This window comes from Hydra vulgaris, chromosome 03, assembly GCF_038396675.1.
Source record: "Hydra vulgaris chromosome 03, alternate assembly HydraT2T_AEP".
NCBI lineage: Eukaryota > Metazoa > Cnidaria > Hydrozoa > Anthoathecata > Hydridae > Hydra > Hydra vulgaris.
In genome coordinates this window covers 469,386-496,856 of record NC_088922.1, presented here as the reverse complement: position 1 = coordinate 496,856, position 27,471 = coordinate 469,386, and the positions used below count along the sequence as shown (strand labels likewise).

General features: G+C 27.5%; 1 protein-coding gene and 1 long non-coding RNA gene across 2 annotated transcripts; both read left to right on the top strand.

Annotated features, from left to right (window-relative positions):
• On the top strand, window positions 1-27,298 carry LOC101239555 (uncharacterized). Its single transcript, NM_001309655.1, is given in 8 exon segments — window positions 1-448; window positions 1,504-1,664; window positions 11,348-11,533; window positions 11,681-13,059; window positions 13,263-13,533; window positions 22,709-22,865; window positions 23,689-23,815; window positions 26,973-27,298. Coding segments are annotated over 8 exon segments (3,048 nt in total). The 3' UTR covers window positions 27,292-27,298.
• LOC136077855 (uncharacterized) lies at window positions 19,535-20,438 on the top strand. Its single transcript, XR_010637318.1, has 2 exons — window positions 19,535-20,008; window positions 20,099-20,438. It is a non-coding gene; the product is annotated as an uncharacterized LOC136077855 (long non-coding RNA).
• Window positions 27,299-27,471: the final 173 nt, after the last annotated feature.

Here is a 27,471-nt window from a genome sequence, read left to right as displayed (position 1 = left end):
ATGGAAGGTTTTCGAATGAATACTACTAACAAGCAAAGTTCTAACATTCAACATCCTGTAAAGCATATGATGCCTCCAATCCAGCAACAGTTTTCAAAACAAGCTATTGATTTGAAGAAAGATTCTGAAAAGTTGCAAAATGATCAAGAACGTCTTTCTAACTTGCACTCCAAACTTCACAAAGAAGCTGAAAAAATACGGAACTGGAAAAATGAAAAAGATATGGAGTTGAAACAAAAGGATCGTTCTTTATCTGATGCTTTACAGACTATTGATTCATTACGAAAGTCTATATATGAGTTGCAAGTTCAAAATGAATCATTTAGCACAAAGTTACATCAAACTGAGTTGGAAAAAGTTGAAACTGAACAAAATATAAAAACAGTAAGAGAAATGGCAAATATACTACGTGATCAGCTAATTAGCTTAGAAAATCGAATTATAAAAGGTAAGGAATGATGCACTCTAATATGATTAGTTATGTGTACTTTTTCACAACTTTTTTGACCAACACATGTTTAACAAGGTTTACAATAGCTCTTTGATATTCGCGAAAGAGTTACTACATTTTAAAACGGTTTTGTCAATTTTTCTGGAGTAGTTTAGAAGTTATGTTCTTTATTGTTACATGTGCATTTTTAAAAAGGCTCCTTAAATTTAGACAATTACATATATAAACCTAGAGGAGAAAGTCAAAAGCACACTCCTTTTAAGGAGGGTTTTTTTTTTGGCTAAACAATGTAATTTTTTAATAAAAATTCATATTGTAATGCATATTACCAAAACTGTCAGAAGGCTACAGTTTGCTTGTTGCTTCCCTGGTAGGGATTGAAAAAAAAAAAATAAAGTTGAACTTACTTCATAAGAAAAAAACCCAGCTAGCCATTAAAAATTTTTTTTAATTAGCTATAGTCATTTAAAGGTTAATAACCACTTCATTACTGTTTTTTTTTAATAGTTATATTTACTATTAAATAACTGTTACTATTAAATAACAGTTATTTAATAGTAACTCATAGTTACTATTAAATAACTGTTTGTTTTATTGTTGTATGAATTTTAAAAGAAAATAGTAGAGTTTAAAAATATTTAGTGAATATTAATTAAGTTTTTATATTCAAATTAAGTTAATGTACCATTATGCTCCTTCTCAAAATTTGTTGTGGCTACTTGGATATGATATCTAATTAAATTTGATCTTAAAAAAAATTTATCCCAGCAACAAAATCAGAATGATGTAAATAAAAGTAGATGTTTTTATTTCTCTAACTAAGCTATTTAAGCTCAAGCTAAACTATTCAAGACAATGCCTGAAAAAAAACAAAGAATTACACCAGTATTTTTGTAATTCAACTTGTCCTGTGAAGTAATAAATATATATTGTTTAAAAAGCTGCCTTACAAATAATTCTTTTACAATAGTTGTTTAATGCAAAATACATTCAAATTGTGACAAAAATAGTCTTGATTTCTTAAAGTCATAATTTAATCAAACTTTATTTAGGAGAACAAGACAAAGAGACTATAAATCAAGTAACCCAGAGTTTTCTAGAAGAAAATCAAATTTTGCTTTTAAAGTTTCAAGACTTAGATATAAGTAAGAATGCAATGGTTGAAAAATATTCAAAGCAAGTTCAAAATATTGAAGCTAGTTACACTGAAAAGGTATTTAAATACTTTTTCATTTTTTAATATCATAATTGTGATTTTTTATTGTTTCTGTTGATGCAAAATCATCAACTCCTATAGTGGATAGTCATCTTCCATTGTGGATAAAGATTTATGTCTTATATTTATGTTTTATATTTATTTTCATATTTATTTTCATATTTATTTTCATATTTTTAAAATAACTTTTATAACTTTTGTGTTTAAAGTTGACAAAATTAAGTGTACATTAAAGTAATTAAGAAAATTAATTAAAATTGTATTGTTGTTTAAAAAATCACAAAAGTGCCACAATATGGGCTAGAATGTTGTTTGTTTTTTTAAATTTTTTATTTTATTTAATTTTTTAATATTTTTGTTTAATTAATTGATTTGTTATAGAGCTAGCAAAGTGGTGTAAACATACATCGACTGATTTAAATAGGGAGAACATGTAGAGAATGTGCATACATTGACTGACTTAAACAATGAGAACATACACGGATATATTTAGTTATAGTTGTATATATTTTATTAGATTTCACTAGTGGTTTGCAGAAATTTAGTTGACTGTTTACAAGAAAAGGGAAGTAAAAATTGTAGACACAATAAATGGGATTCTAATCGTACAGGGTTTTTTAGATTTAAATTGATTGATCAATTTAAATCTAAAAAACATATAATTGAATCATGGTAATTGTTTTTGATAATTGTTTATTAATTTGTTTAGTGCATTTATATTCAAATATAATAGCTAAAATAACTCCTATTTAAACCAGTTTTAATATATTAGTCACATAATCCTTTTCATAATATATATTGCGCATAATGTATAATTTTTATATTAATAGTATGATTTTTATCCAACTTAGTAAATTTTTTATTTCACATTTTAACCTATTGACTAATTACATTAATTCCATTAAATCTATTTTTATTACTAATTATATAATAAATATAAATATATTTATTTCATAATAGCTCTTTTTTTATATATTCACAGTTTTTTCAAGGGAAAAAAAATGAATTATTCATTTATAATTATAAATTAGTTTTTAGTTTAAAAAGTTTAAATTATAGTATAACTTGAAGTATAAACAATGTCTTGTGCTGGTCAAAAATAGGATACAATTCAGACAAGGCTTGAAGAAATCCTGCAAAGTTTGGGAAAAGAGTATCAAAGCTGATTGTAATGGCTATAGTGTGCAAATGCAAGGTTTGGTAGTTTAAATGCAAGTTTAAACTACAGAAGTGTTTTTAAATGTGATTTTTTGAAAGATGCACTGACAATACACTGACAAAAATGGAATTAACTTTTGTCACTATTGAAAATATCAAACAGACAACTGAGAATCATTTATGCTACTAATTGGTCTTAATTATGATTAGCCAGTAGTTTATGCAACAGTACCAACAGTAAACTCAGATATCTATCTTGCAAATGCAATCAATGTATCAGGCCATTCATATACCATAGACTATTTAATTGATCTAACTGTTAATTATATAGACGAATGTAAAAAACAATTTGGTTGTAAGGTTTGCAGTGTAATAATTGATAACACTGCAAAAGTATCAGAAACAGATAACAATTTGAAATTTAAGATGATGGAAATGTTATTATGCATTGATGTTTGTCTTATCTGTTAAATCTATTAGCCCAAGACTTGGTAATTCAAGCATGAAGGAGCAGATTTATGCTATTAAGTATATTTAGAAAGAACCATTTTGCTACTGCAAGGTACAAAGCAAAAGGTGGATTACAACTTATAATGTCTCAAAATTGCTTTGAATTTTCAAATACAATCTAAAACACTCGCTAATTCTATTGGCATTTTGTAATAAAAATAGAGCAATAATATATAAAAATATTACAAATAATGTTACAGGTTTATACACTTAAAAAAAATTTACCCCTTAAAACCTTTAAAGTCATTTTTATTTAAAAAAATGCCATTTAAAAATTTACTTTCCTCATTGATTTAATTATCTTTTAAATTGGCTTTTGTTTTGACTAAAGTGGTTAATTAATTATTATAAGCGTATATATAATATAAGCGTGTGTGTATATATATATATATATATATATATATATATATATATATATATATATATATATATATATATATATAATATATATATATATATATATACACATATATAGGCGTATGCATATATATAATGCAATATGGCTGCTGGCCATGCTTTAAATAACAACAATAATGGCAACCAAATTTTAACTCTTTTATTGTTTACTCTGATTATTTCGCTCTATATTTTTTAATTAAAATGATAAAGAAACTTGCTGGAATTGATAGACGAAAAAATAGTTCACATTTGAAAGCTTGTAATAGTCTTACTGATACCACGCTATGCAAGGACTTATGATTATTAATGGGTTCTTATGCTATGTCTTCAACAAAGTTGATACTCTGCCCTTTGAAGTTTTGGTTAAGATTGTTTCTCGCTTCTTTACTGACGAAGAAATTGAAATAGCACTTTCAACCCTTTTGTCAATAGATCCTATTAAAAAGATAACTGAATCCAAGTGTTTGTCGAAACATAGAGGTCCCAATAAAAAAATAAAAGATGTCCAAGATATCTGTAGACTGATGCTTGACATAACTTCTCCTAACAATGCTACCAATATAAAATGTCCTGAATTCCATGCAAAAGATTTGTCACGCCTTCCCTTTGTAGATACTGATTACATGGATGTCACTACTATATCGCAGCAGATACACTGCATGCAGGCTGACATTCTTAATCTTTGTGCCACAGGTAATCCAATAAATGTAAATAGCAACTTAAATTTCACAAGTTCTCACTCTGTTGATTGTAATACCCATGCTTCATATCTGACTGAGCTAGTTAATAATATGACTATCGAGCTAAAATCTTTTTTGAACCTATTCATGGAGTTGATCAGTAAAAGGTTACATAATTTATTCACTGACCTTGAGAAACCTGTTATATCCATTAACAAAAAACACTAACAGACCCAACTTCCTATTTATGACGAGCAGACTCAACTTCCTGTCAATGACTGGCCATTCCTTCCAACTGCTAATGTAAAACCAACCATCCTTGATCCCTACCCTCAAACTCAAGTTAATTCTTCATCTTATTCAACTAACAAAATTGAACTAAATTTGATATCAAAGGACTCAATTACTGATGCGCACTTATTTGTTGATCATGCTAATAACTGTGGTAACGATTTTCATTTATTTGGTCATCTTATGAGACCTCTCAACCAGTGTTGGACCCTGTTGATTTCCAAACTGTCACCCATCTAAAGAAAAAGCAAAAGCAAAAAATGCTTATTGTTCTGGAAAAATTCTAAACAATTTATGTATGTTAAAACCACTTTCTTTGTATGATTGCTCTAAAACTACTTCTATATTTGTCTCTCATTTATCGCCAACTGCCTCTGCTGAAGAATTAGCTGAATTTGTCAACATAACATTTAAAACTAAAGCCACTTGCTTAAAAATTGTCACAAGTAAATATCACTATTCCTTTAAAGTATCTTTTCAGTGTCTTAATTATTCTAAATCAAGTTTAAATAGAAAACAACCTATGACAGGTTGGACAAATTATGTAAAAGATGCTCATAAGGCTGCTAAAGATGCATTCTGCTTATGGCGTAGCTATAATAAACCAAAATTTGGCCCAATCTTCAATCTTTTTAAAAATTCAAGAGCCTTATATAAATATGCCATTCGTTTCTGCAAAAAAAAAAGAAGATACTATAAAAGCAGAAAAGCTGGCAAACAGTTTAGCAAATAAGAACTATACCAGTTTCTGGTCTATCGTGACTTGTATTCGCAGCGATAAATGTAGTCTTCCATCCTTTATTGACTCTGCCTCAGTTCCTGATAATGTATGCCACAGGTGGTATAATAACTATTCCACCCTGTTCAACTCAGTCAAGTCAACATACAATATAAATGACAACTTTATAGTTAAACACTGTAATTTTCTTAAAGATGATGCCTATCTTGTCACTCCCGTTGAAGTCCAATCTATCATAAATCCTGTGTAAAAGCAACTGACCATTTTGGACTTCAGTTGGAGCATTGCTAGCCCAAATTACTTTAATATTTTGTCTTTGTGTTTTTTCTCCATGCTTTGCCATGGATACATGCCACAATACATGGATAAATTATTTCTCCTGTGGTTAAAGCTAAGAATGGTGACATCTCCGATTCTGCTAATTATCGTTCAATTGCTTTGGTGACAATTTTCTCCAAGATTTTGGAACATATTTTTGTCTCACGCATTAAATGAAAGTTTCACTGGGACTCCCAACCAATTCGGATTTAAGAAAAACCATAACGCTTTAATGCCAGTTCTTATTTTAAAAGATATTAAAAATTTTTACCTATCACATGGTTCAAATATGCATGTGGCATTTATTGACATTAGTAAAGCCTTTGATAGAGTTCGCTTTGATACACTATTTACGAAACTAATCTAAAATTATATCTGGTGTAACTTCTCTTGTTAACCATCTTCTTTATGCTGATGATATTGTCCTGTGTGCACCCTCAGCCAAAGGTCTCCAGATCTTACTTGACTTGCTCCAGTTATGCTGTGAAACATGATATAGTTTATAACAATATTAAGTCTCAAATAATGTTATTTGAAATTTATAAACCCCTTATAAATAGCTCTCGTTTCACATTATCTGGCATGGTTCTCACATACACTAGTCAATATAAATACCTGGGTCACTTGATCTCAAACGATATGCAGGATAACAAAGATATTTTAAAACATGTGCGCTCTATGTATGCTAAAGCTAACCTCATCCGTAGAAAGTTCAGTTCTACACAAATACAAACAAAGATCATGATATTTAATGCCTTTTGCAGCCCAATCTATTGATGTCAACTGTGATATCTTTGGAGAAAAGACTAATTCCATTGCCTATGTGTTGCATATAATAATGCACTTTGCTTGATATTAAACAAGCCACCATGGAGCAGTGCAAGTGAATTATTTGTGAAACATGGTGCCCATTCACTTAATGTTGTTATTCGCAAGCAACAATACTCCTCACTGTCACTGCTGCAGAATAGTGAGAACCTTGTCATAAAAGCTTTTGTTAACTAAGACAGGCTCTTGCAGTCTCCACTGATGTTTAAATGGAGAGCTGAGTTATATTTATAACACTTTAATTTCTTATCTTTATTTTATTTTTATTTTTTTTTCTTGGGTTTTGTTTATATTCAAATGTGTTAGTCTTTGTTTTATTCTAATTCACTTTATTTTACCCATGGTATATTTATTATATTGGGCCTTGAGCCTGTCAATAAATTTTGATTGATTGATTGATAAGCAACTTCATACTCTTATTTTGACAAAAAGCCTTCACTTTATGATTGCTTTGAACAAGCAGTGGATTTTTAATCTGATCTCTCTTCTGTAACAGCTTAGAGCTTGCAGTGACTTGTGGATTTTAAGTCTGAACTTAAAATCCACAATTTTTGTTGGGCAACAAAACTCATTAAATTATTGTAAACAAATATTGCAATATTGTCTGCATTCCTATATTAATGAATAATAATTCTCTCATTCTCAGACAAAGTCTAAGAGCACATTGTAAATATAATTAGACCTGCTTTATCTGCCAAGCTTGAGCCACTCTCCCATTGTCATAAGGTAGCATTTTTTTTTTTTGCAAATACTATCATGGTGCTTAAACAAGCTTTTATCTCTAGTTTGATTAACCAAAACTCATTCTCGCTTGGCTTCTTGTTCACCAAGATGCATCCTATTACTGTATTAATACCTTCTTGAAGATACTTTTATTCAAAGTACTTTTATTCCAGTTAATCCAGTTTTTTTCCTTGCACATTAACAAAACTGCATAACTCTTACCTATCTCCATTTTCCTTACTTATACAACCTACAACTTTTTAAGTCTTTAGTTAACCCCTTGCTTTTTGTATGCTATTATCTCTGAAGCAAATGGCTGAAAATGTTAAGCTTTGATAACAAGTGATACCAAATTGTTATGAGCACAACTAATTTATAAGAGTTTATTTGTTTTATTAAAAATGCAGCATGAGTTTTACAATCTGGATGGCTATTTTTATATTCATCTAGTGCATGAATATTATCTTTTATCTGGTATTTCACGGCTTTATACTTTTAAAGTGATATTTCCATTGAGTATTGCTTGGCGCCATCAGATTATTTTTAAATATTTTACTTGAATAGCCTATTGCTTTGTTGATGCAGCAAATATCTTATATAAATTTTTTAATGTAGTAAAATAAAATTCTGACTTTTAATAGTATTTTTACCACTCATTTATAACTAAATTGATGTTATGTCCATCACACAGCGTATACCATATTTTGTTGTTGACTTCTAAAACTTGACTTTTCACTCCCTTATATTCTCCTTTTATATTGTTTGCATTGTCATACAACTAACCTTAGCAATCAGCAATTTTGATCTCTAGTATTTCTAATTCCTCAATAAGAACATTTGCTAAGTTCTTGAACACAAAGCCTGCTAGACTAGGTCTGCTATTTTAACATGGAAGCGAAGATGTTAATAAAATTGATTATAAATACATTTTTAGTTCTTAAACAAAATCAGAAAATAATTCAATTACTCCTAAAAAATTACCATTATTCGGTTCAAAGAATTTTTGATTGCTGCCCCTAAAAGCTAAAGTTCGCTCATTTAAAAACAATACCGCTTTTACAATTTATTTTAAAATTATTCACCATCTGCATTTGTCTTTATTGAACGAATCTTCATTAAGATGATCTATTCCCGTTCTGTATTTAATGATAAATTCTAGAATTCGCCATTTAAACGCTGCTTTAAGATGTTCCTTCAAAGATTCGTGTCCAGATAACTGTATTCCTGTATGTGTATAATCAGAAAATACACTTGAAGTTTAGGTTATCTTTCTTGATGAAAACAAACGACAACAGAAGCACAAAATATTTTCCTGTGGAGTTGGAATATAAAAGCCAATTTCTTAATTTTTTTCACTATTTTTGAGAATTTCTTTTTTAATGGATATCTTTAATACTTTTTAGTAACTGCTCTACCAAAAACATCCGTTGTTCGCTGTCGATTTCAACATGCCAATAAAACAACAGAACTATCATGTATATATTTTTCAAGTTAAATCGCTATCAAATTAATTGTATTTTTTTTGTTTCCATTCGATTGATTTTTTAGATTTTTAGAACTTTTCCTAATGGAAATTTTAAATGGAATTCCATTTTTATTAGAATGGAATTTCATTTGATTGCAGGTGCAAATTAAATTTTGTTTAATCAGTCTTTAATCTTTGTGTTAAATAAAATGCAGGAGTGGATATTAACGAATAAGGTACAAAGAGATAGAAAATCAAAAGATTCATAAATTGTTTAATTAATAATTATATTTATTCAATACTTTCTCACCTAAATGTGACGACCAATTCCTTTGTGCAGTTTAATGTTATCTTCATTAGTGAATTTATTGTTTTTTCAGAACTAAGTCATGATGCTCTGCTTCCTACCAAAATGACTGGAATAATTGTTAAAAAATATATAACTGCTTAAATGCATAGACAAACTTGTTTTCATTATTGTTTTTTTATTCAGTCATAAAGCTCTATTTATTTTCCTGCATTTAGAACACATGGATTATTTGATAGTTTAAGAAATTTGTGGCCGCTTTGATAGAAATAATAATAACAATAATAAAAGTAATAGCAAAAATAATAATACAACAATAACATTAATATAACAATAACAATAATTTTAATAATAACACCATTAATAAAAATTATTATTATTGTGATAAATATATAGTAATAATAACAATAATAGAGATGAAGATAATAATAATAATATTTCATTTTAAAAAAGGTTAAAATAATAAATTTAATAACAGAAAAGAGAAAAATATTAGATAAATAGAAGCTCAGAATCAGTTTTAAAAGTAATTAGAAGTAATTAGAGTAATAAGTAAATTAGTGTTATAAGTAAATTAGTGTTATAAGTATATAGTAGTGATTAGTAATTGTAGAAAAAGTATAAGATTTATAAACAATCTTTTTAACAAAAATAGTTAGAGAGCAGTTTTAAATTTTGAGAGAAATTTAGATTCAAGAGATTTTAGTTATGAAGCGTAAAAACATGAAACATCTTCTTTGTCCCATATTTTTATGCTTTTACATTGTATGGATTTATAGCTGTAATAAGCAGCTTGGTATTTTGGTACAGGTAACTTAAAGTTGCATTCAGATTGTTAAATTTAATTGCGATTTTCCTTATAATTAAAAAAAATGTAAGAGTTAGATTATTATGGTTTTGGTTCTGAACAAATAGGCAGTTTTATAGTTAAATAAAGTCTTTAATTTAAGACATTTTAATAAAAATTAAAGTATGTTAGGGTTTGTATTAGTATTTTGAAAGTTAAATAATTTTAGAGCTTTATTTTGGAAACAAGTTAGTCAAAAAAGCAAATTGCTTAGATTATCCCCAAACTTGACAAGCATATCTGAGATGGTAGTGAAAAACAGCATGATTTTAATTAATCAAAGTTTCATAATTAACTTAAAGATGGGTTTAGCTAACAAGCTGTTCAATCTGCTAAATTTTGATGTTGTCTTGAAAATGCAATAAATAGATCAAATTCTATTTTGGTTTTTGATAAAGTTAACATGGTTTATTTTAACATGGTTTAATTTTTCCTCACTTAATCTGAAATTTAATTTTTTTTGTTAGAACAGATTTAAATATAATAGTCTTTATTAAAGTGGAATCATTGAACAATATTGACTAGAATGATGTTTTACCTTGTATAGAATATTGTTGTCAAAATGTTACTACAAATTTTATTTAACTGAAATGCTGCAAATAAAGAAAATTGCTCAGTGGAATTTTTTTAGTGAAGTTATGACAAATTTTGTGTGGTGGTATTGAGGACACATTCAAAAGTACCAACACAACCAAGTTAATCATTAATTATGCAGCTTTTGAAAGCGTATACATTTTGTATACATTCTGCAATATTGTTGTGGTGTATATTTTGAGAGAATGTGTGAAGCTAGTAATATTTTAGAAAAATACTCTTGTTTAGATAACGAGAGTTAATTTTTTTAGATTTTTATTACTTTATAATAATGTTAAAAAAATGTTACTATTGTTTTCTACTTTTTATAATTCTATATTTATTATGTATTATCAATCATTTATATGATAGTATTATATAAATATTATGTATGTTCTTGAGTTATAATATTAGTGGCTGTAATTGGATAAAGGTTTACTTATATACTTAAGTTAAATGCTTAGTCATTAGAAATCTTAAAAGTTTTTTTATTAGCTATTTTAGGTAGTGTCTTATTTGTTTTTAAATGCTTATGTGTTTTATTAGCTTGTTATTTTTATTTGTTAAGCAACAAGAAAGTTTAGTAAAGTTCTAAACTTTCTTGTTTTAAAATTAAATCTTAAAATTAGATTTAATTTTTAATTGTCAATCAACAAAAAGCAATGTTTGCTGATAATTTTTTATGGATATTTTTGGTGGAGTGTTACAGCTTTATTGGATGCTTTAATTGATTAATAAAAATAGTAGCATTTATTTGCAATATCTTTTTGTTGTTGTTGTTGTTGTTGTTATGAAATGTACGCATGAAATCAAGTAGTTAGTTAAACTTTTTGTTATTTAAGGTTAAAAGTCTAGAGTCAGGTATTCATCATCTTGAAAATCAAGTAGTTAGTTTAATTGAGTTGAAAACCAACCATGAAAAAAGTATAAAAGAATATGGCACTAAGTTAATAGCAAATGAAGAACTAATTGAAAGTTTAAATAATCAGTTAAACATTTCTGTTAATAAATTACATCAAGCTGAACAAGTATAAGTTTTTAATTTTTTTTTAATTTATCAAAGTAATGCTAATTGTTGTCTTTATCATTTTTTAATTGTTATCTTTATTATTTTTTATTTGTTGTCTTTATTATTTTTTTGTTGTTGTGTTTTTTATTATTAGGTTTTATTTTAGATATTAAATGCTCATCAAAAGTCTCTTGCAGAGACTTCTGCATCGTTTTTTGAAGTTTCTCAAAAGTTAAACAATTGTAATGAAAAGTTGTTAGAAGCTGAAAATTTATATAAGCTTGCTCAAAGTGAAATTGATGCCAAAGATATTCATGCTAAAGAAGTGGAGAATATTCACACTAATGAGATTGTTTCTTTACAAAATGATATAAAAAATCTTTCTTTGACTCTTAATCAAACCAAAATTGAATTTGAAAAAGTAAATGAACAGATGAAAAGTAAGGAAGAGGAAATTATAGATCTATTAAAAAAATTAAAATTAATGACTATTTTGTTAAATGAAACAGAAAAGAAACTTGATAAAGCAAATCTATTAATAAGTGAAATGGAATTGAGTAAAAAAAATAACTTGCAGACAATTGTGAATTGTGAAAATGAACTTTTTAATGTTAAAGAAAATTTTAAATCTGTTATTGATGACAATGCAACTTTAAATTTAAAAATTTTGGAGTTAAATGAATCCTTACTAAAACAAGAATTAGAAAAAAAAGAGTATCAATCTCAAATCCAAAATATGGAAGTTGATTTAGAAAAACTAAATGAATATGATAGAGATAGGGAAAGATTGCAAGTTGAATATGAAAATCAGGTAGAGTACACAAAATTGCACATTGGTTCACTTGATACAACCATTGCTGAATTAAAGTTAAAAAACAATGAACTTGAAAATGAAACTATTAAATTAAGCAAAGAAAATTGTATTTTATTATCTAAAGTTGAGCAACTGCAATATTCAATTGAAGAAAAAGTATTTACACTGAATGAACAACAAAAACAACATGATGCTTTAACAACAGAAATTTTTGAATTAAAAAAAACTAATAAGGAGCAGGAAACTATATTTAATGAATTAAAAGATAAAGAAATTGAAAATGAACTAAACTTAAAAAATGAACTTGCCGATCGTGAAAAGAAAAGTGAAGATCTTGGCATTAAAACTAAATCTTTACAAAGTCAAATCAATAATAAAGCAAAACAGTTAAAGTATATTGAAAAGGAGTGCAAATCTTTAAAAATTCAGTTGAAATCCAAAATTGAAAAAATAGAAAAACATGAAGAACAGTTAAAAGTTTCAGCTGATGAAATAACATCAAGTAATGCCAAGCTTTTAGATTGCACTAAAAAACTTGAGACTGCTGAGAAGGAGTTAGGTTTAATGATTTCACGATGTGACAATGAGCAAAGAGAGTTTTGTTTGACTCTTGAACATTATAAAATAGAAAATGATAAAATTGTCGAAAGTTATGAAAAAGATAATAGTGCTATGAAGCAACAAATTGAAGAATTACAAAAGTCTTTTTCTGATAAAATTGATAATTTGAGGTATTATCAAAATAATAAGTTTAATTCATGAGTTTATTAGTTTTAACAGCTTTTTAGGTTTTGGCAAGGTAGGTTTATTATCTAATTATATCAAATTATATTTATATAGAGAGATTATATAACAAAGTTGTTCCATTTAAATAAATTTAATTGTATTATACTGACTTGCTATTATTTTATTGTTTTGTCATAAATACTTTTAGAAACCAGTTAAAGGAAGCCATCCAATTAAACGAATATCAAAAGATTAAAATACTTCAGTTAGAAGAAAATCTCTCTAAAATGTCTTCACTCGAGTTTCGTAATCAGGAGTTAGAGAAATCGATTAAAGAGCTTTCTCACCAAGTTGATTTAGAACGCTCTAATTGTTATCAAATTCAAGCTGAATATGAACAAAAGTTAAAGTCACAGACTGTTGATTCACATATTAAAGATCATAAGTTTAGAGTAGAAGAAATTGTTGATGTTAACCAGGTATGTTTATATGTATTGTATTTTGTTTTTTGTTTTTAAGAAACTTAAAAAGAAAACTAATGTCCAAACCGAAAGAGTTCTGATGTGGTTCTTAAGGTACTTAAAGAAAAACCTAATGTCACTGAGCAATGCTGAACAGCATTTAATAAGGTTTAATGCTTTTTTTATAAAAGTTATTTTTTATGACCAGAGCAGACAATGAACCACAGATCATTTGATTTAAAAGTTTGCACTTCATTCACTGTGCCACGCTTAAAATGGTCATTTTATTATGGAATTTTTTATGCTTTTATATTTAAATAAAGCCTGCTTTTACCCAATTAAAACAAGTTATTAGGGTGGTTGATTAGATAAGTTTACATTCAAAGAGTTTATCTTGAACAAGCAGCTGGCCTTATGGACCATATAATATATTTAGGTCTGACTTAAACTGTGAATTCTACTAGATGACTCTAGTTTTCATAATTATTTTGCAGTATGGTAATGATACTTGCAAGCCTTGGCTAGAATGGCAAGCTATAGCTTTTGCTTGTTTCCATTCTCTCCTAGGTTAGTTTGCACAAGCAATTTATGGCTCCTGCAAAAGTAAAAAATTAAGAAATTAGCCATCTACAAAAATCATTTTAAATTAAGTTTAAAAGATATTTCTTAAAATGAGTGTCTTAAACTTCAGCAGGATAAAGTAGATATAAAATTATAAAAGATTATTTTGTAATTTTTTTTTATCTTAAGCAATTAAAAGACAAATTATAGTTATTGTAAGAGAATTATAGTTTTACTAAATATAAAAATTTTAATATTCTACTGAAAATACTTGACTTCTTTATTAATTTAATTATGTTTACAGACTCATATTTTTTTTAAATATGTTTTTATAATATTATTTTATCATTTATTTTATTCAATTTATGGTCTTGCAAATGCATGTATAAACTTATTGTCTTAAAATTTTGTTGCTAATAAGAAAAATGTTTTTTATTTATATTTACACAATTTTATGATTATTATATGAAGTAGCAACAGAAACAACTTAATTTATCCTCTCGAATCATTAGAAAATTTATGAAGTATAAAATAATTCAGAAAAAACTATTTTGATTTGGAATGACTAATAAATTATACTTTAGACCTATTTTGTGTATGGTGCAAACAGATACTCTCTTAATGAAGATTTTTAAGGGCTTTTTTGTGGTTATTAAGGCGCTCCAAGAAGTCCTTAGGTTCTTATCACAAAGCATTGCAGAAGAGCATTTAACCAGGATGTTCATGCCTCCTTTTTTACCAATGTCTTTAGAATGGCTCTGGTCAGATTAGTGACATTAGTAATGTCATAACTGATAATAATCAGAGTATATAAATATCAGTCACTTACAGAAATAAAAAATTTCAGTGTAATCAGGTTTTGAAAATTGTTAACCTTTAAAAAATCTTGTATATCTCAATTAGCCATAAATTAGGTTTTAACTTTTTTCTCACCATAGTATAAAATTTTTTTTTTTTATTGAAAATATGGTATAACAACTGTTAAAAGTTGTGCATTTGACCACAAGCCACACTATTAATAAATTTGTTTATGCATGCTCTGTAAAAATTTCCCATTTGCCTATTTATTAAGACCCTCATTGTTTCCCTTTTCATTCTCTTCCCCCTTTTTATTAGATCTGGACTAAAATTCCTACCTCCTCTTCCTTTTATTTCCTTTAACCCCCCTTCCTCCCCTTCCTTCTTTTAATAACTGGCTGCTTTTTATATTTACACAATTTTATTGTGTGTGTGTATATATATATATATATATATATATATATATATATATATATATATATATATATATATATATATATATACATATATATTTTATTGTATATATTTGTACATATGTATATATGCATATATATATACATATATACACACATTTTAATGTGTGTATATATGTATATATATTACGTATTAATGTGTAAGTATAACAATTGTGAAGTTTAGGCATGGTTGTATAACTTTTAGGTCACTCATCAACATCAAGTTTTTTACTTTTGGGGTTATTTTGGTCTGAAATCTCTTTAAGTGTGCAATCCCAAATTATAAATAAATTAAAATACAAAATTGCATTTTAACTTTTACTGTATAGTAATCAAAAACCATGATCTATTTTTAAAACTGATTTATTGATATTGTTGTTTACATATTAAATAGTTAAAGAATAAAGTAATAAACTTCTAGTCTGTAATAACATATTTGCGTTTACTATAGTAAAGAAAAATATATTAAAAAATCCTAATAATAGCTTAAAAAAATCTTAATAATAGTTAGAGTTTCAGGTCTCATTTATAGTTTAGTTACTTTGCTAAATTACTTGGGCATAGGAAAACTTGTTGCATTACTAAAATAATAATAAAAAAATAATAAATCCATGGTCCATAGTTTATAATATCATATGAAAAAAAAATTATTGATTTTTATTTCGATCACTTGGTTATCAAAATAAAAATTTTCGATTTTTATTTTGATAACTTGGTTCCATAGATTAACAAAGATTTCTGTGGCAGAGGAAATTTTGACCTATGTTCAGAGACTACCTGCAGTATAAATTTTTTTTGTTCTTCACTTTTGGTAATTGAACAATTAAAATCTTGAATTAGTTTTACTCCTCATTTGGCCTTATCATTAAAAACTCACAGACTTTTTGCAAACTTTACAGCCTGTTGAAACTCTTCATTTTTGGTCCACTTGTCTGGATCAACAGTTGTCAAAAAAGTAGTTGGTAATTCCAAAATGTTTAAAATTTCAAAGTATTCTCTGTTACAAAGCTTTCTAGTTGCAGGTTTTTAATTGAAGTTAAATCGATTTTTATTAGTTTCTGTGGTTCATCTTCTCCAGCATTTTGCAGAGTCAAAACCATTTTACTTTTGTTTCGTTGCTGGTCTCATTATCAAAAAAGCCATTACTTCACTAAGATACCATAAATGTCTCGAAAATGCTGTTGCTGCAGTTGTAAAAGTTTTATTGTTAATGGCTTTGTGTTGCAAAATAGTCTTCATGAATTTGAGATCGTTCGACAGAGCCAGTGTTGATTTGGAACATGATATCCAAACTTTGGTGTACACCAAACTAGCCAACAAGCTTATATCTTGAAGTGATTTTCTCATTTGCTGTTAATTTGAACTGTCTTTTGAATATCCATATTTTCGTTGAATATAAAATTTTTGACATCCACCTTGCCCTGTGTCCAGGAGCCATCACATGAGCGCCACAAGGGGAAACATCACCAAGAAACAACATCTTTAGTTCCAACAATTCTTTGTTGTCATCTTGATATTGTCAAGTAGATTTAAGATTTGTTTTCAAATAAAATAGTACATCTTGTTTGAGTATGCTGGGAGAAACTTAAGTGTCAGAACATGTTTAATCATTTAGCACTGTTTCATAATCTTTTTTGTCAATGAATGACCACTTGTCACAAAAGTGTTTAAAAAATCCTATTTCAGAGCCACTGGATTTCCCAAGATAATGCTTAAAAAAGTTACTCAAGACAACTTCATACATGTGACGATGGCATGCCTAATGTAACACTATCTATCAAGCTTTTTTTCAACTAAAGTACACACTCCAGCTTTGGTACCAGTGTTGACAGCAATTGTATCAAAACTCGTTGCTTTAACTTGGTCTTGAATCTCCCAATCTACTAAAGTTGTTATAACATCTTCACTCACTGCTTCACCAGTTCCACTTGTTAACTTCAGAATAGTAAACTTAATAACCTACAACAACTGCTAATTGATCAACTGAATCACTTCCAGTTATATCTGGCAATATTTTACCATCAAAATGAACAGTCAATGGAACATTTGATGAGTTAAATGTAGACTTGATGGCTGTAGCAATTTTGTTTCGAGTAGTAATTCTAGCTCTCTGGATCGTATCACAAATGATAGAAAAATTTGAAATGTCATGACTTGAACCCTTTGCTGCAGCTGACAGTAAATAAGTTGCTTGATGATCTGTGACATTGGTTGGATCAAGAGCAGATGCTAAATCAGGTGAAATTATACTTTGATATCACCTCTTTACAATATTTTGAATAGATTTCCTTGGTTTCATAAATGCTTCATCTGAGGTTTCAGTGCCAGATATAGACTTGTCAGATAGGTGCATTAAATCAATGTGACTTGTATTTTTAGCTTCTTTTTTTCGCTTTTCTTCCTGACAATGTCTGAACTCTTCTAATTCTTTTCTTTTTTGGACACAATTTTTTGTTTTTTGACAATCCCATGTTTTTTCCAATCATCAACTTTGGCCATGTATCCTTTAAGTTCACCTTGCTGATCCATTAGAAATAGTCGGTCTTCCTTAATTGTAATAACACTCATGGCATCAGCATGTGCTATATTGAAAATTAGAACAATTTCTTCACAAAAAAATTTCATTTGCTGTTTGTGTTGCCAAAGCTTGTTTCATTTTTTTCTTCATTTAAACCCATTTGTAAAAAATGCTTTTAAACTTTTCAATTGCATTATAAAATATATATATATATTTTTTTTTCAATAGTTGTAATATATATATATATATATATATATATATATATATATATATATATATATATATATATATATATATATATATATATATATAATATGGTGTCCCAAAAAAAAAGCGTTTTTCAAAATAACCTGCTCCCACCCCCTAAATGTGTTCTATCTAATACAAAAACATTAGGTTTAAAATTTTTTTGAATAAAAAATATTTTAAGGGGTCCCTCAAGACCCTAGAATATTTAATGGGTCCCAAATACTTTCAAAAAAAAGTTTTTCAAAAATATGTCAACCTGGTGCTCATATGAAGTGAAATTATATAAAAATTTCAAAAATAATGTTTATTTCAAAAAAAAAATTGTTATTTTTGGTTTTATTGCAAAAATATTTAATGGGTCCCAAATACTTTCAAAAAAAAGTTTTTCAAAAATATGTCAACCTGGTACTCATATGAAGTGAAATTATATAAAAATTTCAAAAATAATGTTTATTTCAAAAAAAAAATTGTTATTTTTGGTTTTATTGCATAAAAAATTACATTTTTTAACAAAAAATGAAAAAAAATGCATTTTTTATGTTTTGTTTATGATAATTTTGATCAATAAGTTTAAATTTTTTAAAAATAAATATTATTTTTGAAATTTTTATATAATTTCGCTTCATTTGAATACCAGGTTGACATTTTTGAAAAACTTTTTTTTTTTTAAATATTAGGAATCCATTAAATATTCAAGAATCTGGAGGGACCCCTTAAAATATTTTTTATTCAAAAAAATTTTAAACCTAATGTTTTTGTATTAGATAGAACACATTTAGGGGGTGGGAGCAGGTTATTTTCAAAAACGCTTTTTTTTTTGGGACACCATATTATATATATATATATATATATATATATATATATATATATATATATATATATATATATATATATATATATATATATATATATATATATATATATATATATATATATATATATATATATATATATATATATATATATATATATATATATATATATATATATATATATATATATATATATATATATATATATATATATATATATATATATATATACACACAGTGGGTGCTCATATTATTATAGAAACACGACCAAATTTTAAAAACCTTGTGAATAAAGGTCAAAATTAACAAAACATTTTAACAAAATAATTTTTTTTATTTTACAAATAGTATGTATGTACCTTTTACTTTAATCTGGGAGTTTGGCAACATTGCATTTCATCTCATTATGAAGTTATAGGGTTTTTCCCGAATTTTGACAATTTTGGCAGTTATACCTGTGTTGTTGTCGCGTGAAGTGCTGTTTGTGTATTGCTCTCTTTTTAAAGTTTTCAAAGATTTTTTCATTGTTTTGTTATTGAGTTCTATTTATGTGTCTATTTTTTACAGTTAAACATGATTAAATCAATATTTTTACATATAATTTGACTTCTATAACGGTTTACTAGAATCACGTGTTTTGTTCAATATGGGAAAGGCAAAAAATGTTTCACCCTCAAAAAAAAGAGAAGTTGGAGCATTATTGAAGAATACTTCTTATTCTCAAAGGTGTATAGCATCAATGACAAAGGTTTCAGTGGCAACAGTCAACTGAATAAAAAAAAAATCTGGACAAAAATGCTGATTATACTCCTCAACGAACAGGGCACTGTGGTAGAAAACGGCTAACAACGCCAAGAGACGATATAAAAATACAAGATATTTGCCTAGAAAATAGGAATAAGCCTAGGCGAATATTAACCACTTTAATACAAGATGCTGGAATACTAGTATCTCCAATGACAGTTCGTCGCCGACTCAAAGAACAAGGATTTAGATGCTGTCGACCTGCTTAAAAGCCTAAGCTCACTCTAGCAATGCAACAAAAACACCTTGCTTGGGCTAAAAGTCATCGGCATTTGACCGTCGATGACTGGAAAAATGTAAGTACTTCATTTATAATTGTACACATTCCATTTAGAGATTTGCCTACATTAAAACTTTGACTTATAAGTTTTTTTGATGTTGTTTAGGTATGTTTCTCGGATGAATCGACAATCCAGATATTGATGAACAAATCACAGTTTGTGCATAGACGAGCCGGAGAAAAATTCCACAAAGACTGCATCTTAGAACGTGTAAAGCATCCTCTAAGTATAATGGTATGGTCTGTCATTAGTGGACATGGAACAGGGCGCTTATATATCGTTGAGGGAACTATGCGCCAGGACCAATACATAAATGTTCTTAACACAAGATTGGTACCACAGTTGAAGGAATGGTTCCCAAAGAACCAAAAATTTACATTTATGCATGATTCTGCCCCATGCCATAAAGCAAAGAAGGTTACAGAGTACCTAAAAGCAAAGAAAATTCCAGTGCTACCATGGCCTGGAAACTCACCAGATTTAAACCCTATTGAAAATCTGTGGGAGATCATAAAAAGAGAAATTGCTTCTGAAATGATCACCAACAAAATACAATTAATTGAAAAGATGATCAAAGTCTGGCACAATAACATAGATATTCAAAATAATGCAATAAAATGCATTATTTTGAATATCTATGTTATTATAATAGAAAGTATGCCAAGACGCGTAGAAGCGGTAATAAGTGCCAAGGGAGGGATAACAAAATACTAAAATAAATCACCAATATGTAATCTTTTGCTTGTACAATAGTGGAATTACTTAAAAAAAAATATAAATAAGTATGTTTTTTGTAATAAATATAGACCGCAACACTCAAAAGTTACGAAAAAATAGTCTGCAACCTTTTTATTTCTATAATAAATAACCTTTAACACATAATTTTCAAAAAAAAGACAGTGTTTCTAATAATATGAGCACTCACTGTATATATATATATATATATATATATATATATATATATATATATATATATATATATATATATATATATATATATATATATATATATATACATATATATATAAGTGCGAATTTCATCACAACAAACCATACTTATTTGCCAATCCATGTATGAAACCAGAAGCATTTGTAAAAAATAAAAATGCTTTACTGGAAGTGCCCCATTTTGACCCTTAAACATCAGACAGGTCCCTGATATTATAAAAAAAAATTTCTTCAAAAGTATGTCATGTAGGGTCTCAAATGAAGCGAATTTTTATAAAAATTTCAAAAGTAATAATTATTTTGTATTAAGATTATTAGTTTACCATTTAATGCGTAAAAACTGCTATTTTTCAACATTAAAAAAATCAATTTTTTTCATGTTGTTTTTAATCAATTTTTTTTAGAGATGTTTTTATAAAACATGATTATTATTTTTAAAATATTAATAAAAATTCACTTCATTTAAGACCCAACATGACATACTTTTGAAGAAATTTTTTTTCTATAATATTAGGGACCTGTCTGATGTTAAAGGGTCAAAATGGGGTGGTTTCCCATGTCTTATATTTTTCACCCCAGCCTAATATATATATATATATATATATATATATATATATATATATATATATATATTTATATAGATATATATATATATAAATATATATTTTTATATATACACTTATATATATGTATATTACTTTGTGTGTGTGTGTGTGTGTGTGTGTGTGTGTATATATATATATATGTATATATATATATATATATATATATATATATATATATATATATATATATATATATATATATATATATATATATATATATATACATATATAAATTATGTTATTGTATTCAACAAATAGAATGCTCAATATTCTTAAAGAACAAAGCAATAATAAATTAGTAAAAACACTTATCTAGATTTTTCTTCAACCATTTGTTTCTCCATCGGTTGGTTTATAAGGAAGTAAGCTTCCTGATGAACCTACTGATAGAGAAACAAATGGAAGAAAAATATAGATAAGTGTTTTTACTAGTTTATACATTTATAAACATATTAATATATAGATATATATAAATATAGAGATATATAAATGAGAAGATCCGAATTCGATCCCCACCACATCCCTAATAGTATCACGCTCAACTTGCTTCTCTATGCCATGGCCTTATTCATCAAATTTTGTGTTTCAGAGATAAAGAGATGAGAGAGAGTTGTAACCATAACTAAAGTAGCCTCCTTGATTGTAGTGTCCTTTTTGGCCTGGGGGGGTGAATTTATATTTAAAAAAAAAAAAACCTTTTTGTTTATTTCTCACCATAGTATAAAAGTTATATAAGCGTATTAAATGCTATTGAAGTTATTATAAAACACTTGTTAAAAAATGCGCATTTAACAGCAAGCCACACTAGTATTAAATTGTTTAATGCATTCTCTATTCCTTCTCACCTTTTTATTAAGACCTCCCTGTTAATTAGATCTAGATTAAATCCCCCCCCCCCTCTCTCTCTCCATTTTCTTTTCTCCCCCCCCCCCTCTTCCTTCCCCTCTGACCTCTCTTGTAATAAGCACACTAGAGTAAGAATCATGCATTATCTGCAATATTTTTCCGAGTGCTCAGCACAAATTTCCCAAACATTATAAAAACAATAAACAACCAGCAAATTTCTAGTGCTTTGTTATGCTTTATTTTATAAAGAATATTATTTAATCATACTAATTAAAGCCTTGTTTAAAGAATAAGGCATCGAATCTTTTTTTCTTAGTTGTATAAATTTTCTCCTGCAAAAGAAAATTTTTCAACAAAAGATCGCCTTGTACCAACGACACCACATATTAGAATAGGTACATCAGCACCTATTACTCCTCAGAGTATTTTAAGAGGTTGTCAATCAAAGAGAGGAAAAAGAGTTTTATTTACAGGTATATGTTATTTTTATTTGGCAAATTTTTTGAGTTGCTCACAGGACACAAAATACTTATAAATTCTATCATTAAAGAATTAGTGCTACAAATTTATATTAGATTTAAAATTTGAACAATAAAGAAAAAAAACACTTTAAAAAAGTTTTGTTTAATATTTTTTTATTAAAAAGAAGTTTTTTAACATTTTATATTAAAGGATGAAAAAATATAAATAAAAAATCTATTTTGCTAGTGCACAATATTTCAAAAAGAATTGGATTGCTTTGATTAGCTGCTTCAAATGCTTCGAATCCATTGATTTGTCAAATCTAAATTGATCTTGAATTTTAAGTCAATGTTACAAATGCTTTGAAACCAATGCTTTTTCGTTACCTTAGACAATGAACCCTGAAATCTGACCTATTTGATTGCATATTTTTTTGTGTGAGTTTGTTTGCTGAATGGTTCCTCTAATACTCATAGGCAGTGCAACACATGGTCTTTTATATTGTTTTTATTTTTAACAATACAAAAAAATTATGTAGAAATTTTATCAAATTAATCTAACAGACTATTTTGTACCCTATTTATATTAAAATTATGGAAACATATAGTTTCCAGATTATTTGCTATTAAAAGGAGTTTAAATAAGCATCATAGCTAATACTGTTTTTAACTAATACACTCAATTAAGTGTATTTGGTTTGGTTATAAACCTTTTTTTTTCAGTTTGTTTCAATGTGTTTAAACAATGTTTTAATGTTTTTTCTAATCTTTAAAAGTACAATATTTTCGTTTTTAATTTAACTAACATTTAATTTCCATTTTTTTGCTTATTTAGGTATGCATGATAAAGAAAACAGTATACTTATGGATACAAATGAATTTGATGAAAGGCCTCCAAAGACCCCTGCATTTAATGAAGTTCTTTTGGAAAATAAAAGCAATAGTACAAAACACAATACACGGTACTTTACTAATGCTCTGGATTTTTACATTATTTCTCTGGCAGTTAACACTTTTACAAATTTAAATTGTAAATATATATGTATATATATATATATATATATATATATATATATATATATATATATATATATATATATATATATATATATATATATATATATATATATATATATATATATATGTATGTATGTATGTATTAGGTTCATGACTATTTTGTCACCCTATGTTCCTGGGTCATAAATTGATGAATATTTGTACAAAAGTAATGATAGAAAATATTATTTTGATTTTCTTGTTGAAAAAGGAAAAAATTTTGGTCTTTTGAGGCAATCCAGTCATCGACCCATTTTTTTTTGTATGGTCATGAGAAAATTACTGCTCAACCAGACCATGTGTCATATAACCATATAACCACTATTAAGTAGCCTTCCTCATCTGTATTGGCCTTCTCGGCCTTGAGGAGGTGAATAACAAAAAAAAAAAATGTGTCATTGACCAGAACAAATGGTAATGTGAGGGGGAGATGTTTGTTGAATATAGCAGGTCGGGTAGGACTTCCCATTTGAGGTTCTTCAGGTAGTATATTACAACATTTTTAACGTATGGTTGTGCATCGTCATGTTGAAGAATAACTTTGTCATGTCTTTCTGTATATTCTAGCCTTTTATCATTCAATGCTTGGCTCAGCTTGATCAATTGTCATTAGCAACAGTCTACTGTTATTGTCTCATTTAAGTTAAGCAGCTCAAAATATTACTCCAATCTGGTCCCACCAGATACAGAGCATGGGCTTGGAACCATGAGTATTTGGTTTGACTGTCCATGTTGATGGCTTGCTGGGCTTGACCCATGTTTTATGCATTTTAGGGTTGTCATAATGTATCCACTTTTTATCACCAGTAACAGTTCGATGCAGAAAACCTTTTCTTTTTTGTTGCGCGAGCTGCTGTTTGCGGGTAAAAAATTGTCTTTTGATATCTCTTGGTTTCAACTCAAACAACACCCAATATCTTACTTTTGAATCATAACGATTTGTTTCAACTTCCTTGAAACTGTTGACTGATTGACTCCCAATGTTTCTGCAAGCTCTTCTTGTGTCTGGCATCGATCTTCAAGTAATGCCTTCGATTTGGTATCTTCAAACTTTTTCTCAGCTTCAGGATGTTCTTTATCTTCTACGTCAAATTCACCATCCTTGAAATGTTTAAATCATCTTCTGCATGTTTGTTCTGAAAGAACATTGCTGCCGTATGGTTCCACTAATATTCTATGCACCTCAGCTGCTGTTGTCTTTTGGTGGAATTAGTGTAAAAGAGTTCCCCGCAAAAATGGTTTCGTAGGCACAAACTCAGCCATTAAAATTTTGGATAAAAACATCTTTTAACTCAGGCAGTTGAAATTGGACTGATGTTTGCAGCCTAGGATTTTAGCTTTCAGCTAAAATTTATTTTGGCTCGATTGGATACAAACCCGCCGAATTAAAAGTCTCAATGCAAAACTCTCACTTCCATTGCATACTTCCAATGTAAATTCATTTAAATTAAAAAAATAATAGTGATCTTAAAAGTATGATGATTTGGTTTGCAAAAAAGTTCTCATTTTAGCGGGTTGTTTTACTAGTATCAGCAAACTAGAGGTTTAGCTTGCATTAGGTATTACAAAGTATTATAAAGGAAAACATCTTTTAGAAGGAACCAGTCAAATGAAAGTATAAATCATATTTTTTTCAAAGATAAATAACCTTAAACAGATAACAAGGTGTAAAACATTGCATGTTATAATACACAGGTGCTAAGATCTGGATTTACGGAAGCTAGGCTAACTTCTTAATAAAATTCGTCTCATAGTACTAAGAAGGTATACTTGATTTATGTTTGGGGTCTTTATCTTGTAAAAGATATACGACCACTAACCAAATTTAGCAACACTATTATTGAAATTTTTCTCCAAGCCTATGTCATAAGCAACCACCATACTTTACAGTAGTTTGTATGCAGTTATGTTTTCATTAGTCTGAAAGTCTGCGTATTCTTTTACTTTTTTTATGTTTTTGATACTAAATTTAGAATCATCAGATTGTGTAATATTTTTCTATAAAGAATCTGACTTGTTAAAATGTGATTTTTGCAAAACCATATCTTTTTTTTACTGTTCACTTTGTTAATCATTGGTCGTTATTTTGCTACAAAATTTTCAAAACAATTAGTCGTAGTTTTTTTTGTAAAGTTGACTCAAACTCATTTAAAACAAACTACTTTTTCATTCCCGATGCAGATTTTTCTTGGATGGAAGTGACTTTTTGCTTAAACAAGTTTAATGCCATTTGTAACTGGTTTTCTTCACCATAGAAAGTATTGCATCTGCCATTATTTTTATAATTTTCATAGATATTTCTGGCTCCTCTAACTGAAATAGAATCCCTTTTCTTAATTTTGCAGTTTGTTATTTTCTATTTCAATTTTTATACTTTGATAGTTGTAATTCAGTTTATGCATATTGTGGTTAACTAATTTTGTTTTAATTGATTATATTTAGTTTGCCAAATATTTGAAAATAATGTGCATTTAATTATTTTTCAATTTAAGTCTTGTGGAGATTTAACAGTGGCATCGTGTATAGAAATACAAAGTTTGTATTTCTATGCACAATTGACAGTGTTATATGCACTACCTATCAATTGTGATGTGCAGAGTTAAAACAATACCCGTCAGCTACATTATGTTTAGAATTTTTGTATTTTAATTCAATATAACGGTACATTTATTAAATTATCATTTAAGTATTTAGATTTTTTAAATTCAGATATCCAGATATATTTGTTTTATATTTCAAAAAATACGTGAAAACTATAATTAATGTAATTTTGATCAGCATTTATTTGGTAGAAAATTTTAAATTGTAAATGGCACGAATGTACTCAATGACATTGTTTGGAACATTAATTCTACTTTAAAATTTAAGTTCAAAACTTAATTAAAATTTCCGAAAATTAAAACAAATAGTACATTGATGGATTATCGTCGATGGTGTCCGATGATATTATTGAATTGGGCTGTCGAAATTTCTATAAGAAATTGAAATTTAAAAATCTTAGATTGAAATAGAAAAATCTTTTTTAATTTTTTATAGAATTATTTTTATTAAAATTCTTTTTAGATATTCACCGAATCCTTGTTTAGTACAGCAACTCCGACGCGAAAATAGGACTGATGCAAACGTTTTAAAAAAAAATTCAGATTACAAGAAGTTAGGAGAAACAAAATCACCTAATGTCGATACTCTGATTGAAGCTCATTTCAATGTTGTTAATAAAACAAAACAGTTGTTTAACTCTCAAGCCAAGTTGCAATCTAATATAAATAAGTCTTCTTTCAAAACCAAAGAAAAAAGGGTTGTAACAAAAATGAAAAATTCCAGTGCCGAACAAAATTTATCTTGGTTTGATACTGACAGTGTCTTTGGATTTGATAGTTGAACGTCTGTAATAATTTAGCTTGTTAAACATACTGTAAACCAAAATCCAATGTTAAACGTAAAACTAAGATACTTGAAAAAGTACAAGTTACACGAGAAATGTAGATGAAAATTATGTTACTTGTAATAAGTTTTTTAAAGATTGTGTTTTTTTTTTTTTTAATTACTTTATTGAAAAAAT